The 19,278-nt window shown below is 46.8% G+C and overlaps 1 protein-coding gene across 1 annotated transcript in view; it reads left to right on the top strand.

Annotated features, from left to right (window-relative positions):
- LOC309552787 (fibroblast growth factor receptor 1-like) overlaps positions 1 to 19,278 on the top strand; it is a gene marked incomplete at both ends in the record, with an annotated part of 55,102 nt that overhangs the window by 24,537 nt on the left and 11,287 nt on the right. The window contains one exon of the mRNA XM_082253701.1: positions 17,241 to 17,434. Coding sequence (XP_082109827.1) covers positions 17,241 to 17,434 — 194 coding nt within the window. The remainder of the gene's footprint in view (positions 1 to 17,240; positions 17,435 to 19,278) is intronic.

The raw sequence follows: 19,278 nt of genomic DNA, 5'->3' as shown, positions 1-19,278 counted from the left end.
ACTCAAAAGCCGTTTAGAGTGGCGAAGGTGTTTCTTGGTGGCCCGGGTCTTGACCTTTCCTCAAAGGGGGGGGTTGAGCAGAAATTGGCTTTGAGTACCATCAAGGGCCAGGTGATGGCCTTGGTGGCTTTCTTTTAATGATCCTTGGCCACGCACTCCCTGGATTTACAAAAAATGCGGGGAACGCACCAAAGCTGCTGAAAGTCGCGACTTGGAGGACCAGATGCCCATATTAATTTCATAATCCAGGGAAACGGCCAGGTAGGCTCAGGCTAACAGGAATAAGACGGACGACATTGAGAACCGCCTGCGCAGAAATAATGTCCGTATAGTGGGGCTCCCAGAGAAGGCGGAGGGCAGGGACCCCACGGACTTTGCAGAAAACTGGCTCTGTGAGGTCTTCGGGCGTGAGTCCTTCTCTCCTCTGTACACGGTGGAACCGTGTTCCTACTAGGGCGCTGCCTGGTAATGCTCCCAGGCCCATGCTCGCCAAGATTTTACACTACAGGGACAGGGAGAAGGTGCTCCGCCTTGCCCGTGAAAAAGCCAACATCAGATAGAATGGAGCCAGAGTGTCCTTCTACCCAGACTTTTCGGCGGATGTACAAAAACAAAGAGATAAATTTATTGATGTGAAGAAGAGACTCCGTCGCGTTGGCCTGATGTATGCTATGCTGTATCCTGCCCGTTTGAGAGTTACGGCGGAAGGCAGGGCGCATTTCTTTGAGACTGCTGCGGACGCGGCGAATTGGCTGGATGTCCGCGAGCCGGCTCTCGGCCGTAGGAACAGGGATGAGCATGGAGAGTGACCGGGATTTCTTCAGTGACTGGATTTTTCTGAACGGGATCTGTTCTACATTTTGCAAGTGCGCTAGCACGCTGTTTGCTTTTTTGACCCGGCCGGGGTCATTTACCGTGTTTGGTTTGGAATCTACAGCTCCGAATGTGGCAAGTGTTGACGAACAATGAAGTATTTCTACACGGCTCTGTTATGGGGCCTATTTTTGTGTTTGCACCGTGCATATTGGCCGGGTGGGGCCCCTCCGGACGGATGAGCCGAAGCCGGGTCCGTCTGGGGTGGACCGCCCATTTTCAGACAGTTCGTTGTCGGGGTGCCGTTGTGCCTTGACTTACTGAGTTCTAGTTCATATGTCATTTGTTTTGTTTTTGGAAAGATTCACACCACCGGTTTTTCTGGACACTGTCAGGATGCCACTTCTCCACCCCGGAAGCCCTCTGGAGATCTTTTCTGTTTGGGCCTTGGCCACTTTGAAGGGGGCCCCCGGTCTCCGCCCATGTATTTCTATAATTTTTTCTTATGGCGTGGGTACCGGTAGTCTCTTGGAATGTCCGTGGTTTGGGCTGCCCGCTCAAGCGGGCTATGGTGGCCCATCAGTTATAAAAGTACCACCCAGCCATTATTGCTTTTCAAGAGACTCATTTGGTGGGGGACTCTGTTGGGTGTCTTCGGTATGCTTGGGTGGGTTGGGGATATTACTCCACATATTCCCGGGGGGTCAGTGTGCTGATTCATGGGTCGCTGGCCTTTCGGGAACTGGGGGTCCGGGTGGACTCTGAGGGGAGGTATGTGTTCATACATTGTACGCTTTTTCAAGTTATGTGTGTTTTAGCATTAGTGTACATACCGCCTCCTTTTTCTTCTGGGGTATTCAGGGAGCTCCTCCAATTTACTATGGACAAAGTTGGTCTGCCACTGTTCGTTATAGGAGACTTCAATGGGGTGCTGGACCCCGCCAGGGACAGACACCCTCCACCTTCCCCCGTGGGTGCGGCAAGAGGTACAGCTCTTTCCCGCTTTCTGACGGAGGTGGATTAGTCTGAGATATGGCGCCTTAAAAACCCTGTGTAACAATCCTACAGGCTCACCTGAGTCAGAGGACTGCTGGCCGGAGGTAGGAGTGGAGCCCAGTGGCAAAGACCGCAGGCAGTTAGTAGGTGCTGGATACCGGATGGACACTGCGTAATACTCTGATGAGGACACGGGTTCACCTGAGGTGCGGAAACTAAGTGCTAGCTGGTTTTCACTAGAGCCCCAGATGGTGGGGATAGACTGCGCTGCAAGCTAACACCAGGACGCGGTCCTCAGGATCACCCAGCCAGGCAGAGTGTAGGTTCGGTCCGAAGGCAGAGGAGCAGACAAGGGATAACCAGAGAGAAGTCAGATGAGCCAAAGGTCGGGGCGGGCAGCAGTAAGCGTGGTCAGACAATCCGGATCGGCAACAGAGGTAACAGTTCAGTAGGTAGGGACAAAGCAGAAGAGTAGTCGGTAGTCAATTCCTGGTCAGCGTTGGATCTGTGGTAGTAGATAAGAGCAGCAGGTGAGGAGTAGCTTGATCAAGGCTCAGGAGCTCAATAATCAGCAAACTGGAGTGCAAGGGGCTGGACTTTTATAGGGAAGTACCAGGTGTGGGGAATCAAGGGTGATGAGCAAGGCTTGGCAAGACTAAGGTTGAAATAATAGGCTTCAGGGAAGAATGTTCAGGGAGGAATGTTCAGGGAGGAATGTTCAGGGAGGAATGTTCAGAGCGGACGGTAGCCTAGTAAGCAGGGCTACCGCCTGGGATGTGGCTGGTCACAGGTTCGAATCCCAACAGTACTCCCCCCCTTCCAAGGTGACCTCCGGGCACCGCAGGGGCAGGCTTATCGGGGTGCTGTTGGTGGAACTCTTTTACCAGTCTGGGGGCGTGGACATTTTCTTCTGGTTCCCACGAGTTATCCTCGGGAGGGTAGCCCTCCCACCCAATTAGGTATTGTAGTCTTCCCCGGTGGATCCTGGAGTCGAGGATCTTTGCGACAGCGTATTCTTCTTCACCCTGTACCCTCACGGGTGGTGGAGGGGGCGAGTGGCGGCCTGTGAAGGTGTTCTCCACGTATGGCTTGAGGAGGGAGCAATGGAAAACAGGGTGCACCCTAATGGAGTCCGGAAGATCGAGCCGGAACGTGACCTCATTAATTTGCGCAGAGATCCGGAATGGACCCATGTATTTTTGGGCCAACTTTTTGGAGGGGACCTTCAATCTGAGGTTCCTGGTGGACAGCCACACCTTGTCTCCCACATGGAAGCCCGGGGTGGGTCTGCGGCGTCTGTCTGCTCCCTGTTTAAAGCGGCTCTGGGCGAGCTGGAGGTTGTTTATAATGTTCTTTTGTGCCTCCTGTAGGGTTGTTAGGCGTTCGGCCACTGCTGGGAGGGTGGAGGCAATGGGTAGGTGGGGAATGAATACCGGGTGCGAGCCTGTGTTAGCAAAGAAGGGGCTGTGCTTGGTTGAGCTGTGCTCCGCATTGTTGTAAGCGAACTCGGCCGTGGAGAGATGGTCAAGCCAGTCATCCTGCAGGTGGGAGCTAAAACAGCGTAGGTACTGTTCTAGGGTCTGATTAGTTCTCTCCGTCTGCCCGTTTGACTGAGGGTGGAAGGCGGAGGACAGGTTCACTTTAACCCCGAGTGCCAGGCAAAAGTTCTTCCAGAACTTAGAGGCAAATTGTACGCCTCGGTCGGAGACCACGTCGTCCGGGATCCCATGCAGCCTGAAGACCTCTCTGAGAATAAGATCGGCCGTCTGTTTGGCGGTGGGTAGGCCTTTGTAGGGGATGAAATGGGCCATCTTGGTGAGGCGGTCGACTACGACCAGGATGGTGTTCATCCCTTTTGAAGGAGGAAGGTCTACCACAAAGTCCATGGAGATCGAGCCCCAGGGGCGGGAGGGAATCGGGAGAGGTTGTAACAAACCCACGGGAGAGGAACGAGGAGTCTTATTGCGGGCACAGACCGTGCACGAGGAGATGTACCTCTTGATGTCCTCCTTGTATGTTGGCCACCAGAAGGAGCGGGAGAGAAGCTCCTGGGTCTTTCTTGTGCCTAGATGGCCGGCCAGCTTGGAGTCATGGTTGAGTCTGAGTACTTCAAGCCGTGCGATTTCTGGTACATATAACTGTAGGTCCTGATGAAACCAATGACCGTTCTTAAACGTAAGGCTGACATTCCTTGTGGGATGGGCAAGGAAGGGGTCATTTTCGTATCCTTCTTTGATTGTGCCCAGGAGTTCTTTAGAGTAGGTGACCCCTACGACCCTTCTCTCGGGTAGGATGTTGTTTTGGTCCTTGTTACTCTGCGAGGGCTCGGAAAACATTCTGGAGAGGGCGTCAGCCTTACCATTCTTTGATCCGGGGCGATAGGTGATGAGAAAGTTAAAGCGGGAAAAGAATAGGCTCCATCTGGCCTGTCTGGCTGAGAGTCTCTTAGCACTGCGGATGAACTCGAGGTTCTTGTGGTCAGTTAGTACGATTATGGGGTTGGTGGCTCCCTCCAGCAGGTGTCTCCACTCAGAGAAGGCATCCTTGATCGCCAGTAGTTCCTTGTTCCCGATGTCATAATTCTTCTCGGAGGGGGACATCTGGCGGGAGAAATATGCGCACGGGTGTAGTAGCATCTTCTCCCCTGTCCGTTGTGACAGAACAGCCCCCACCGCAGAGTCAGATGCATCCACTTCGACTGTAAATGGCAGCTCGGGGTTTGGGTGGATTAGGATTGGAGCAGAAGTGAAGAGGAGTTTCAACTTGGTGAAGGCCTCCTGTGCCTCTGGTGTCCAGGAGAAGGGGACTGATTTCTTGGTGAGTTGGGTAATTGGTGCTATGATCTTGGAGAAGTTCCGGATAAACTTCCGATAGAAGTTGGCGAAGCCAATGAATCTTTGTATCTCCTTCTCGTTTCTCGGAATGGGCCAGTTCATCACGGCTTGGACCTTCCCCGGGTCCATACTTAGGCCCTCTGGGGAGATGATGTATCCGAGGAACTGAGTGGTGGTTCGCTCAAACTCACATTTCTCTAGCTTGATATAGAGAGAGTTCTGTCGGAGTCTCTGCAGTACCCTGCGGACGTGTTCGCGGTGCTGCTCGAGGTCTTCGGAGAAGATCAAGATGTCGTCCAGGTAAACGACTACAAACAGATCGAGCATGTCCCTGAGGACGTCATTAATGAAGTGCTGGAAGGTGGCAGGAGCATTGCAGAGTCCGAAAGGCATGACTAGGTACTCGAAGTGACCATAACGTGTCCGAAAGGCGGTCTTCCATTCATCCCCAGGGCGGATTCGGACGAGGTTGTAGGCCCCTCGAAGGTCAAGTTTGGTGAAAATCTTTGCTGCCCGGAGTCTCTCGAGGAGTTCTGAAATCAGTGGAAGTGGATACCGGTTCTTTACGGTAATGTCGTTAAGCTTCCTGTAGTCAATGCAGGGACGCAGGGAGGAGTCTTTTTTCTCTACAAAGAAAAAGGGGGCTCCCGCAGGGGAGGTAGAGGGCCGGATGAACCCCTTCCTTTGGTCCTCGTCCAGGTACTCTTTCAAGGCCTTGAGTTCAGGCTCCGAGAGGGGGTAGATACTGCCAAAGGGTATTTCAGCCCCGGGCAACAGTTCTATAGGGCAGTCGTAGGGTCTGTGTGGTGGCAGCTTGTCTGCGTTTTTCTTGTCGCAGACATCCTGGAACTCGCGGTATTGAGGGGGTAGCAGATCCTTGACGGAAAGTTCAGAGATGGTGGTGTCTTCGGGTGGAAGGACGGGTTTGTGGGAGCAATTTAGCGAGCAGAACTCGGACGGGAACCGTATGCAATGGGTTTCCCAGTCCACCGAGGGGTTGTGGGTGGCCAACCATGGGATGCCCAAGATCACCGGGAACTTCGGAGAGGCGATCAGCGAGAAGTGGATCTTCTCGTGGTGATCGGGTTCTATAAGGAGTTGTAGTTCGATGGTCTCGTGAGTCGCCGGCCCCGAGGAGAGTGGGGATCCGTCGACGGTTTCCAGGTCAACAGGGGCTGCCTTGATTGTCAGTGGAATGTTCTTTTCGCGGGCGAAGGTTAGGTCCATAAAGTTGCCTCCCGCCCCGGAGTCTAACATCGCAGAACAGGGGAGTTGTCGCCCCTCGATGTCGATGAGGATGGGGATGATGAAGTGGGATCCATGAGCCGTCGTGTTGTTATTTTCAGGGGCTGCTGGCGGGGTTGGAGTCTGTGATTGCTCCTTTAGCTCCGTGACGGCAATAGTTCTTCGAATCTTATTGGGACATTTGATGGCAAAATGACCCGGCTATCCACAGTAGAGGCAGAGGTTTTCGGCCAGCCGTCTCTCCTTCTCAGCTGTGGATAGAGACCTCCGTAGTGCGTCGACCTGCATAGGTTCAGGTGCTGACTGTGGGTCGTGCTGGGTGGTAGAGGAGAAGGAGTAAGTGGGTCTATGGTCCAAGGACCAGAATCTTTCCCTCTTCCTCTCGGAGAGTCTTTGATCTATCCGGATGCATACTTGAATAAAGTCATCCAGATCGTCCGGGGCTTCAACTCTGGCGAGTTCGTCTTTTATAGCTTCGGACAGGCCTCGCCGGAATTGGCTCCTCTGTGCTGCTGGGTTCCAGGTGGGTTCCAGGTGGTGTCCATGACCCAACGAAATTCGGCGGTATATTCGGCGACGGAGCGTCTCCCTTGTCGCAGACTATGTAGTCGCGCCTCGGCCGTCACACAGCGGTTGGGGTCATCGAAGACTAGGCTCATGGCAGTGATGAAGTTGGTTAGGTTGTCCAGGAGCAGATTGCTAGACTCCACGTATGGCGATGCCCATGCTAATGCTTCATCCGTCAAGAGATTGATCATGAATAGCACCTTCTTTTTATCGGTGGTGAACGGGGCCGGGTTCATCTGAAAATAGATGCGGCATTGGTTCAGAAATCCCCGATACTGGCGTCTGTCACCGCCGAATTTTGATGGGAGTGGCATGCGGGTGTCTGCGGCCGCGCCGCGGACGTCTAGGAGTTGCCTCTGTAGTTCAATAATCTCCTTCTGTTGGCTTTTGACTACTTCTTGGAGCTGGGCAAATTTCTCCTGATACGTAGTACCAAATTCTTGAAGTTCAGTGACCTGTCTACACAGAGTGGTCATTGCGGACTCCATAGTTGGGCTGATTATTCTGTAACAATCCTACAGGCTCACCTGAGTCAGAGGACTGCTGGCCGGAGGTAGGAGTGGAGCCCAGTGGCAAAGACCGCAGGCAGTTAGTAGGTGCTGGATACCGGATGGACACTGCGTAATACTCTGATGAGGACACGGGTTCACCTGAGGTGCGGAAACTAAGTGCTAGCTGGTTTTCACTAGAGCCCCAGATGGTGGGGATAGACTGCGCTGCAAGCTAACACCAGGACGCGGTCCTCAGGATCACCCAGCCAGGCAGAGTGTAGGTTCGGTCCGAAGGCAGAGGAGCAGACAAGGGATAACCAGAGAGAAGTCAGATGAGCCAAAGGTCGGGGCGGGCAGCAGTAAGCGTGGTCAGACAATCCGGATCGGCAACAGAGGTAACAGTTCAGTAGGTAGGGACAAAGCAGAAGAGTAGTCGGTAGTCAATTCCTGGTCAGCGTTGGATCTGTGGTAGTAGATAAGAGCAGCAGGTGAGGAGTAGCTTGATCAAGGCTCAGGAGCTCAATAATCAGCAAACTGGAGTGCAAGGGGCTGGACTTATATAGGGAAGTACCAGGTGTGGGGAATCAAGGGTGATGAGCAAGGCTTGGCAAGACTAAGGTTGAAATAATAGGCTTCAGGGAAGAATGTTCAGGGAGGAATGTTCAGAGCGGACGGTAGCCTAGTAAGCAGGGCTACCGCCTGGGATGTGGCTGGTCACAGGTTCGAATCCCAACACCCTGACCCGGTGCAATTTTCCTGTTTCTCCAAAACACACTCTGCATTGTCTCGTATCGATTTATGTGTGGGAAACAGGGAGGCTCTTGCAATGGTGGAGGATATTGAGTATGCCCGCAGGGGAATCTCGGATCACTCCCCATTGGTGGTCAGATTACAGGTTCGCCCTCTGGTGGACTTACGTAGAGCTCCCTGGCGTTTGATGCCTTCTGACTGAAAGTGTTTCCGCCGGATAAGGACATTCCAGCTGCCATTGCCAGCTTTTTTGAGGAGCATAACCGCTTCAGGGACATGCTTTTCTCTGGGAAGGGGGATGAGGCAGGGGTGTCCGCTGTCCCCTCTTTTGTTTGCTATAGCGATCAAGCCCCTAGCGGCACGCATTAGGGCTCAGCAATCCATCGTGGGGTTCCGCTATGGTCCCTATCAGGATAAAGTCCTGCTCTACGCGGACGATATGCTCCTGACGTTGGGAGATACTGATGCTTCCCTGAGAACAGTTATGGCAGTTATTACTGAGTTTGGTCGGTTTTACGGACTCACTATAAACTGGTCCAAATTGGCCCTTCTGCAGCTAGACAGGGACGTCGCCCCTTCCCCGGGTCCCCACTGTCCGGTCCCCGTGGTACAGCAGTTTAAATATCTGGGGGTCGTGGTCTCGGCGGATCCGACCCAGTACGGCTTACTTAATATTAGTCCCCTTCTCACCAGATTCCGCTCTAAAATCAGGACTTGGAACAAACTCTGGCTTTCACTAGCCGGTAGGGTGAACCTTATAAAGATGGTATTGATGCCGCAATTATTATATTTCCTCCATAATTCTCCTGTTGTCATTCCACTGCAAACCTTTCGCATAGTTAATACCCTATTCCGTACCCTTATGTGGAAGGGTAAGGCGGCTAGAGTTCGTTTGGAGCAACTACAGAAACCTCGAGAAGGGGGGGGGGCCTCGCTCTTCCCAATCCGTGGTTGTACTATTTGTCCTCCCAGTTGCAGCATTTGGTGGGGGCGGTGTCCGGGACACGTACTGGCGCGGCACTGGGGGTTATGCAGTGGTTTGCGGGCGCACGGGGGGTGCCAGAGGGTCTTGAGGCGCAGCTTTTTTCTAAACCTAACAAGCGTTTCCCGACATATAGATTATTACAAAAAATTTGAGACAAAGCTAAACATCTTCAGCGAGCCTTGGGCTACACTAACTTTAGCCCGATCTGGGACAATAAGACTTATCCTGAATTAAGTAAGTTTGACCAGGTGGACAGATGGCGATCATATGGGGTAACTCACCTTACGCATGTTTTGCGGGAGGGGTCCCTACTGACTTTTGAGCAGCTTAAGGAGCGTTTTTGGCTGCCGGACAGTATGCGGTTTTATTATTTTCAATTGTGGCACGCGATGCGGGCGCAGGCAGCCCAGGGACAGCTCTTCCTATCCCCGACCCTTGTTTTCTTCCTTATTCAACAGTATACGGACACCAAGGGTTTCATATCTGCCTGCTACGCCTCTCTTCTGGGCTTGTTCTTGGAAAAATACCCGAGTCCGGCTTGTGACCGCTGGAGCGAGGATGTGGGGGAGATCCCGGGGGAACTGTGGGAGGAGGCCTTGGAGGTAGTTCGTTGCTGCTCTCTCAATGTCTCCCACCAGGTGTCGCAGCTTTACATCCTACTTAGAGTGCATCACACCCCCCTGAAACTTCATGCCATGGGTCTTTGTGACGATGATCCCTGTGGACGATGCCAGAGAGAGACGGGGGACTTGATTCACTTGTTGTGGCGATGTCCAAAGTTGCACAGGTACTGGTCCACGGTGATATCTGCCATAAATGGGGCTCTGGGGGTGGATATCCCTAGGGATCCCAGACACTGTATTCTTGGGATGCTGGAGTCGATAGTGGAGTGGATAGTGGAGGTTTCCGAGAGAGGCCGCCACCCGGGCGCTCTTTCAGGCCCGTTTACTTATCCTGAGACACTGGATAGCACAGGATGCACCTACGTATAGGATGTGGCTGGAACAGATGGCTTCCACTTTACGTATGGAGAAGGTTATATACCAGCGTAGGGGGGTGCCTCAGAAATTCTCTAAGGTATGGGGTGTATGGTTGAACAGTCCGGGCATGGCCCCTGATGATCTTGTTCTGGACCATTTGTTATTATAATTCCTTGAGGTTAACTTTTGTTAATTTTTGATTCAAATGATGGGGAGGGGGGAGTTGCCTGCATTTTCATATACTCTGTTCTCTTTTATGTGGATTGAACTGTACTTATCTGCGATAAACTTGGGGGGTATGTGGCATGGTGTGGACTATGTAATGTTTATGGTTTGCTGCTATCATCCGACGGTGTTTCTTTTATTGAATGTAATGGTGTGAATTTTTCTCAATAAAGCTTTTCTTGATTTAAAAAAAATAAATAAATTGTATGTTAATGTAAATTAAAAAAAGTATCACTGACATTACTCAATTGTTTCTGTCACAAGTGCACTAATATGGTTACAATCACCTCAAGCAAGATGGAAGATACTGCATATAGCCGCATGAAGAAGCAGTTAACCAACCAAAAGTGACATCTTCTTTCTCTCAAGATGCAAAAACAGGAATCTCATACTACAAGGCCTTAGGATTAAAATCCTTGTGCAAATATAGTACACTTAAAGTAGAACTATAGGCAAAACTTTTTTCTTCATTTTGGATAAAGCAAGAGAGGGTTATAACCCTCTCCCATATTTTTTTGCCATCTGTGTCCCAACGCCAAGATTTACCTTCACTTCCTGTCCCATAGTCAAACAGGAACAGGTAATCCCTGCAAAGTAAGGGAATTTCTTGGAGACCCCCAGGTCACCAGAAATAGTGTCCCTATTGGAAGATTTCCACTCTATTACTTTTCTGGGGACAACCGAAAATTTGGGATTTTCTTCTACTTTCACTTTCAATGATAATGGTACACAGGACACAGAGAGGAGGAATCTTCTTAACGGAGACAGAGACTGCAATAAAACATGACAGTTGTACTAGTCCCTCTCCACTCTATCCAAAACTAAAAAAAATTTTGCTTTTACTTATACTTTAACTCCGCCTACGCAAAGCTTAATTACCTTTGCTGTGTACATTTGTTTGTGTTTTTTTTTCTTTTTTTTTTTTTTTTCTCCTAGAGATGTTTGTTAACACTCTGCTAAAACTTTGTGGATTAGTACTGCTGGGCCTTGAAAAAGGGGACACACCCCGACAGCTTGTTCTGAAAAATTGTATGTTAATGCAAATAAAAAAGTATCACGGACAGTACTCACTTGTTTCTGTCACAAGTGCAATAATATGGCTACAATCACCTCAAGCATGATGGAAGATACTGCATATTAGTCGCATGAAGAAGCAGTTAACCAACCTAATCACAAAGGAAATACAGATCAACAGTGACATCTTCTTGATGAATATCTGCATGCAGCTATATTTGAAGTAAGAACAGATAATAATCCTTTAAAGTACTGTATGCCCTAATCACAGCCAAATTGGATGCCACAGGACATCGCGGGCTGGCTGCCTTATCCAATTATCAATTCACTCTGAAGTACAAAATTGGCCCAAAGAAAATTGGAGCGATGCTCTATCTATATGTCCTGGATTGGCTTCTGTTACTGAAAACAGTGAATCGGAAGATCTCCCTGATCCCGACATTGGTGCTCTGTGTGCTATGGCTACAATAGTTAACGATCACATGGCCTTTTCTGAAATAGGGCTGAAAACTCCATAGGATGTGGACCAGAAGCTGTGCCAGACATATTAGCCTACCCTGTAGCATTGGGGTCATTTGGGAACTGCTCCTTATCTCCACAGTAGATGATCGGGAGTCAAAAGGTAGACTCCCTAACTGGACCTCTGTATAGGGCCATGAGTGTCAAAGACCAAGACAGTTGTTGAGGAAAACTCTACCTACTGAGTGTGGTCAGTTCCTAAGAGATTGGGGAAGTTTAAGATAAGACAAAGGACTGCTGATAAGGTGGTGTTGTATCATGACCACCTTTAGAGACAACAAATGGTTCTCCTATATTGTTTCCAAAAGATAGTCTTCAGAAGTCTGCATGATCACCATGGCGATCTGGGACCTGAGAAAACTATTGCCTAGTTCAAGATCATTTCATCTGGCCTAAAATTCCATGACTAGTCTTTGTAGACATTGCCTCAGATGTTTACAGCAGAAAGCTCGGCCAGTTTGAGCTGCTCCAGTGGGGCACTTACAGAGCCACATGGAATTATTAGTCTATATATATTTTCTCTGCATGTACAATAATTCAAGAGGAATTGTAAATGTACTGGTGGTGACTGATCACTTTGCCCAATATGTTCAAGCTTTTCTTACCAAGGATCAAAAAACAGTTACAGTTGCAAGAGTGCTTTGGATCAAGTAGTTAATCTATTATAGCCTACCCCACAGCTTACACTCAGATCAGGGCAGAGATTTTGAGAGCAACCTAATTAATGAGTTACAGTACTTTAGCTGCTGAACAATAACATAAGTCTAACCACCTCTTGACATCCTGAAGGTGATGCTTTCCCTGAGAGATTCAACAAGACCTTGCTTGATATGCTAGGTACCATACAGGCTAATGACAAGCATAGCTGGAGCCACAGGGTTGATGCCATAATCCATGCTTATAAGCTTTTAACAAAACCAGGCATGAGAGTACAGGACTCTCCCTCTACTTCCTGATGTTCAGGAGGGAGCCCAGATTGCCCACTGATTTCCTGCTAGGAGTCTCCACTGGTGGTATTAGTCATGAAAGTCATTATCAATCTGTGGCGTGTCTGAAAGTTACTCTCAAATCTGATCACTGTTTACCTGAAGAAAATGCAGCTAAAATAAATGAAGGGAACAAAAGAATATTTGATCCCAGGATGGGATACAAAGATCTGAAACCAGGTGACTGAGTCTTGCTTCAGAAATTAGGAGCATATGCAAAGCATAATCTGGCTTGACAGATTGTGGAAGGAAACTTTTACAGTGGTAAACAAGTTACCCAGGATCCTAATATACACGATAAAGGCAGTGTCAAAGGCCAGAAGGTAGGATCAAAGCCTGGCATATAAATAATTTGTAGCTATTCCTCAAGTCAGTGACAAATATGGTTCACATGATATTATAGAGTGTAGCTCACTCCAATTTCAGTTAGAATCTTCATCTGATCCAGTACCCCTGGGGGGGCAGAATGCTCCCAACTAAGTAATGTACTATGTTAGGTAATAGGTACATTTTTACATTTTAAAATAGGTGATCATGCACAAGGCATGGAACAGAGGCACGGTTCAGTTTGATGGGGCACACATTCAAATCTTTCCAGATCTCTCTCACAGAATCCTCTTTGCTGGATACAATAAGGGACAGTGGGGCCTTCTATATATGAGGTTACCCCTTTAGACTTCTAGTCTGCTAATATGTAAATTGTTTCTTTCCGCATACTTCTGGCCAGCTTCTGAACTCCTCAATTTCTTGGGTATAGAACCCTTTGACATTCCAGACTGGATGGCAGTAGAATTGAGTCCCATTGTGAGACCATTTCCACAGAGGTAACACAGGAGACCATCCGGCAGAAGCAGATCTGGTCAGTCATCTTCTGATCCACTATTCAGAGAATCATGACTCAAGTCTGTACATCTTTGCTTCTTTACTCATAGCCTTATTTATGTCCTGATAATTGCTTCTAGCAAATGTTTTCAATACAACGCCTCTTCATGGATTTCCCTGTGCTTTTTTTTCAGCTGTTCACTGTGTCATGCCGTTTGATACATTCCTACACTCACTTCCTGTTTAGTGGTTTTGTTACACTTAGCTGAAGTCATGATTTTGTTCATGTTAGCATTTTTTATTTGCTCTGTCTTATTTGTTTATAACCATGTGATTCAGTAATTGACTGAGTAATACTGTTTGTGGTGGATGGTGTGGGACCACACACTCGCTGCTAATGTGTTGGGTTTTATCCCTGATTCTTTGTGTGGGTTCCTGTCACAAGCCTAACAACTACATCCATACAATTTTTCTCCTTTTTGTCATATCCTGTTTTGGTAATGCAGATTCCTTGTTGAAAGTGTCTCCCCATGTGCTGGAAAAGTATCCAGATCTCATACACAGTTCTCTTCTTATTATGCTACCATACGCTAAGATTTTGCATGCAGTGACTGCTGCTCCATTGTACTGTATATATGCAGTTGTTTAGTTCTCCTCTCCACATAAGATACAGGGACTCTGTCCAATTCCCATAATAATTAGATTCAAAGTCTGTTTGAGTGCAATCCAGTGATCTCCTGCCAGATCCCATATGGATTCATAATGGCACTCGCCAAGGCTGCCTTCTTTCTCCATTACTATTTATAGTAACTATGGAGCATCTGGCCAACACCTTGCGAGAAAACCCAGGTTATCAGTATAAGCTTTCACTTTATGCTGATAACCTACTGTTATATGTCACAAATCTTCCTTCTTTGCTTCCCTCCATCTTTAGGGAATTTGAAGAATTTGGATTAGTTAGCAACTTAAAAGTAAGCTATGACAAGACAAAGGCCTTGAATACCTCCTTACCCTCTAATCAATTGACCCACACCTAGGCTAATTTCTCATTCAAATGGTGATGCAAGGTCATTCAGGACCTTGGAATTTGTATTCTGACTTCCTTATCAAAGCTTACATAGCTGAATTATAACTGATTCAAAACTGCCTTCGGCTGCATGAATCTCATTAAATGGATATTTACACCCATCTGGTAGAGGTAAACTCTGCTCCCTTTCGTGAATTTGCAGAATGTGCTGTACCACAGTGGCAGATTCCAAAAAGACATTTCTTTTCACCTAAGGCCATTCCAGCTCTGTCCATCATGTGGAAGGCAACGTTTTAGCTTCGTTAGACAGAGCGGTCAGCAGCGAGGTTCACATTACTGCTCATGGTCCAGCAGGCATGGTCGGGCACGTTACATTTTCATCACAGTGCACTGGGTAACTCTGCTGGCAGCTGGGAAGGATGCAGGACAAGGTTCAGTGCTGGAGCGTGTTCCATTACAACGCCCCTAAAAAGCTGGTGGTGATTCTGCCACGTCTGTCTGCTCCACCCCCTCCTCTTCTTCTTCCTCTGTGGCCTCTTCTGCTGAATTGTCCTCTGAACCAACAGTGCTTCCTAAGCATTCAAAGGGCTATGCAAGCAGTCAGGCTAAAAAAATGCAATGCTTGATTTGGTCTGTCTAGGGGACAGGAGCCACACCGAGCCAGAGATTCTGTCAGCTCTGCAGGGGCAGGCTCAGAGGTGGTTGATGCCATGGCAGCTTGAGCCAGGAATGGTTGTATGCGACAATGACACCGACCTTCTCTCCGCCCTCTGACAGGGACCCTTGACACATGTTCCATGCTTGGCACATGTCCTCAATTTGGTGGTGCAATGTTTCATGAACAGTTACCCGGGCATACAAGATATTCTGAGGCAGGCCAGAAAAGTCTGTGGCCATTTCTGGCGGTCATATATTGCCAGTGAAAAATATATGAATAAACTGCGCTAACTTAAAACTAATCTGTAAAGTAAAACACAATATAAAGCTGCTAACACTCCAACCGACAGTGATGGTGATCAAATATATTAAGAAAATTGTGCAGCGCTAAAAATGTGCACAAGTAAATGTGCACGAAGTAAAACGTGAACAATCAAACCAAAATGCAAAAAAATGCAAAAAATCAAAGTCCAGAATGTCCATAAAGTGTAAACTGTGACTTGAAAAAGGTGTTGCCTCCAGCATGTGAAATAACTGCAACAAATGATAAATCCCACACCAAAGGAATAAAGGAATCAAGATGTGCTCACCAAATGGTATGGACCCAAAGTACTGTACAGCAAATGGGTCATACACGCTGTATATGTAGATGTCCTCTGTACCGAATAGGCAGGAACCTCAGCAGCGTCTCTGGATCACAGGTGGTGATGAATATCTTCCAAACCAGTCTGCACGGGAATGCCTAGGAGTGGAGAGGGATAAACCAAAAGGACACCATAATATAATACCATATGGGCAATTTATTGGAAGATAAAGGAATACACTTACAATTTCACAGGTGGTAAGAAGCATTCAGAAAAGATAGGCACTCATGATACTCCTAACGTGTTTCCTTAAAAATAACATCCTCAAAGGAATTAGCTAATTCCTTTCATGAGTGCCTATCTTTTCTGAATGCTTCTTACCACCTGTGAAAGTCAATTATGTGAGCATTTGATGTTTGCACATTAAAGGCAACTATCATCCAGATCATCTGACACCAGCTGTGCAGCAACAGATAACTTCTTATGGGCCTTTTCACACAGGAGTTTTTCAAGCGCTTTTCCTTTTAAAAAAAATTGTCTGAAAAGTTCAAGAAAAATGCATCCCTTTAAAATCAATCAATGCAGCTTTTTGGAGCATGTTTGGGGAGTTAAAAAAAACTGCCCCAAAAACGCTCCTCCCCTTTGAAATGCATGGGAAGCACATCAAAAATGCCTTACAAAACGCCCCCACTAAGCATTTTTGAGTCACATTTCCTTTAAAAACTGCACTGCAAACACTTCATAAGCGCAGCAAAAATGCTTCATTAACGCATAGGCAACTTACTGGCAGTTTTGAAGCGAACCAGTGTGAAAATGCCCTAATAGTGAGCAGCAGCTAGCAACAGCTTACTATAGCACTGATTTACTGGTGCAGGGAGAACAATGTGGATGCATTGGGGTTGATTTACTAAAGGCAAATAGACTGTGCACTTTGCAAAGTGCAGTTGCTCCAGAACTTAGTAAACGAGGTAAGGCTTCACTTTGCAAAGAATACCCAATCATGTGCAAGGAAATTAGAAAAATAAATAAAAACAGTATTTTTGCTGCTTGCACACGATTGGATGATGGAAGTCAGCAGAGCTTCTATTCATTTACTAAACTCTGGCGAAAGACTGCACTTTGCAAAGTGCACAGCCTTTTTGTTGTTAATAAATCAACCCTATTGTGTTTACATTTACTTCTGCAGTGTACCCAATGTAATCTATAGAAGTATCCAAAGCCCAGGACCTGTTTGTTCAGCTCCTGATTTAGTGCTGGACCATTGCTGCCAAGCCATATTCGATAACAGTTTGAAAAGAGTTAAACTGGTCCCATTAACTATATGGTGCCCTGACTGGACTTCTTCTGCACTTTGGTTAACACTCATGATAAAACAGCAAGCTGGACAGAGTGCTCCTGTAGAAAGAATCAAAGGCAAGTCTTCGGTTTGGTGAGCAATATCCCGTGTGTGCTTGGTCATGTGATCTGATTGGTAATGTTATATGACCAAGCACTGGGAAGAAGTAAGAAAGGGTTCCTATGCTGGCCATCAGTGGTTTCCCTGCAAAGCAATGCTGGTTTTTGTTACTGCACCCCTTACACTGGTAAGCTGTACTTTGTTGGGAGTGTAAGGGGGAGGGGTATATCAAGCAAAAGGGGGAATAAATCCAGGATAGAAGAAAATAGTTGTATTGATGTAAACAGTAGTGCCTTAAAACTGCATGTGTAATTAAATGCAAAGGAATTCAATTTCATTTTTCCCTCAGAGCGTTCCCCTCACCGACCAATCCTTCAAGCCGGACTCCCAGCTAATAAGACAGTCACTGCTGGAAGTGATGTTGAGTTCTACTGCAATGTGTACAGCGATTCACGGCCTCACATACAATGGCTTCGGCACATTGAAATCAATGGGAGCAAAACAGCCTCTGATGGCTACCCTTATGTGGAAGTTCTAAAAGTAGTAAGTACAATCACTTATTGTCCCTGTGTATGATGATAACTGGCTCCAGACATGTGCAGAAATAAAAAATAGTTTTGTTACATTTCAATTTGATATTTACACAAATTCATTTTTGCAATTCATTTAGTTTATTTGAATTTGAATCAATTCGAATTTTCCAAATACGCATATTGATACAAATTGTCTGAATTGCATTCAAATTTGAATCGAATTCCATTCGAATTGCATTGCATTTGAAATCTAATTTATTCTATTTGAATTTTGGAAGATGGTTATATTTTTTCTCTTCCATTCTATTCGATTGCTTTTTTTTTCAATTCAATTCTATTCTTTTATTTTCTGTTCTATTCTTTTATTTACTATTATATTCTATTCCTTTCTATTCTATTTGGATTTATTCTGTTTTAAATTGTATTTTTGGACAACCATTATATTGCTATATTCATTCTATGCTATGCTATTCTATTCTATTGGTTATTCTTTTCTATTTTTTTCAATTCTATTCTTTTCTATTCTATTCAAATTTGAATTTATACTATTCAAATTTCGGAAGAAGGTTATAGCCTTTCTATTTTATTCATTTATGTTTTTTCTATTCTATTCTTTTCTAGTCTGTTCTCTTTTTTCTATTCTATTTGAATGTATTCTATTTGAAATTCAAATTTCAGAAGATGGTTATATCTATTTTATTCTATTTTCTATTCTATTTTATTCTTTTCTTTCATTTTCTATTCTATTTTATTCTGTTCTTTTATTTTCTAATCTTAGTTTGTTCTGTTTTACTCTATTCTTTTCTATTCTATTCTTTTATTTTATCCCTTTATTTTCTAATAATTTTTTATGCTTTTTTTTTCTATTTTATTCCTTTTTTTTCCTATTCTATTCCTTTTTTTTCCTATTCTATTTTATTTTCTTTGGTAATTAGAATTAGATTTGAGAACGATTCTAATTCAAAAACAATTTGAATTTGAAAACGATTCAGGAAGGCAAGTCTAGGGGCGTGGTTGAGACATGACAGTGTGAGGAGGTGCTCTGTGTGAGCTCCATGCTACTACCTCCCTGAGAACACCTGAACGGCCGGAGCTGGGTATGTCCGCCGCTTTGTAGCCTCCAAGGGATGCCTGCAAGAGCCCGGGGAAGCTGCCGCCAGACACGGGAACAGACCCGCAGCCTGGATAGGACCTCAGCGGGGGAGATAGGACGCTACTTCTCCGGTGTCGGGAAAGCAGCGACTCACGAGTCCGGCAAGACTGTGCGCGGTGTCTCGGAGCTGCCAGGGAGCGCTTGCATAGGAGAGGAGACAGACAGCATGGCGGTGCAGCAGCAGGTGGAGGGGGAGATCCCTATTACGAGTGACATCCCCATAAACGCGGAACTGGTGACCCGGGCGACCCTGGAAAGAGAGACAGGGGAAACTCAGGGGACAGAGAAAGAAGCCAAGGAGTTGGGGATACAGCTGACCCCAGAGGGCTCAATGGAGGAGACTGCACAAAAAAAATATGAAAGAGACACAGCAAAGCGGCATCTCAAAGGTTACACATGAAGATATGGGAGCTACAGACCCGAAGCCAGACATTTGGGCATTGCTAAAAGCATTACCGACTAAATTGGATATTGAAAATATGATGGCAAAAATGGAAGAGACCCATCGGCGGGAGATGAAGGAACTGCGCAAGGAAGTCTGTGATATCTCGGATAAGGTGGTTAACGGTGAAAAAGCCGTAACATCCTTAATGGGCAGAGTAGAGGAGATTGAAAAAACCCAAGATCGATACGGGGACATGATGGCCTCTATGCAACTAAGGATGGAGGACATGGAAGACCGGAGTCGACGAAATAATAAG

This window comes from Pelophylax lessonae (assembly GCF_965119305.1).
Source record: "Pelophylax lessonae genome assembly, chromosome: 4".
NCBI lineage: Eukaryota > Metazoa > Chordata > Amphibia > Anura > Ranidae > Pelophylax > Pelophylax lessonae.
The sequence above is the reverse complement of the archived record's forward strand: the minus strand, read 5'-3'. Positions and strand labels throughout refer to the sequence as shown.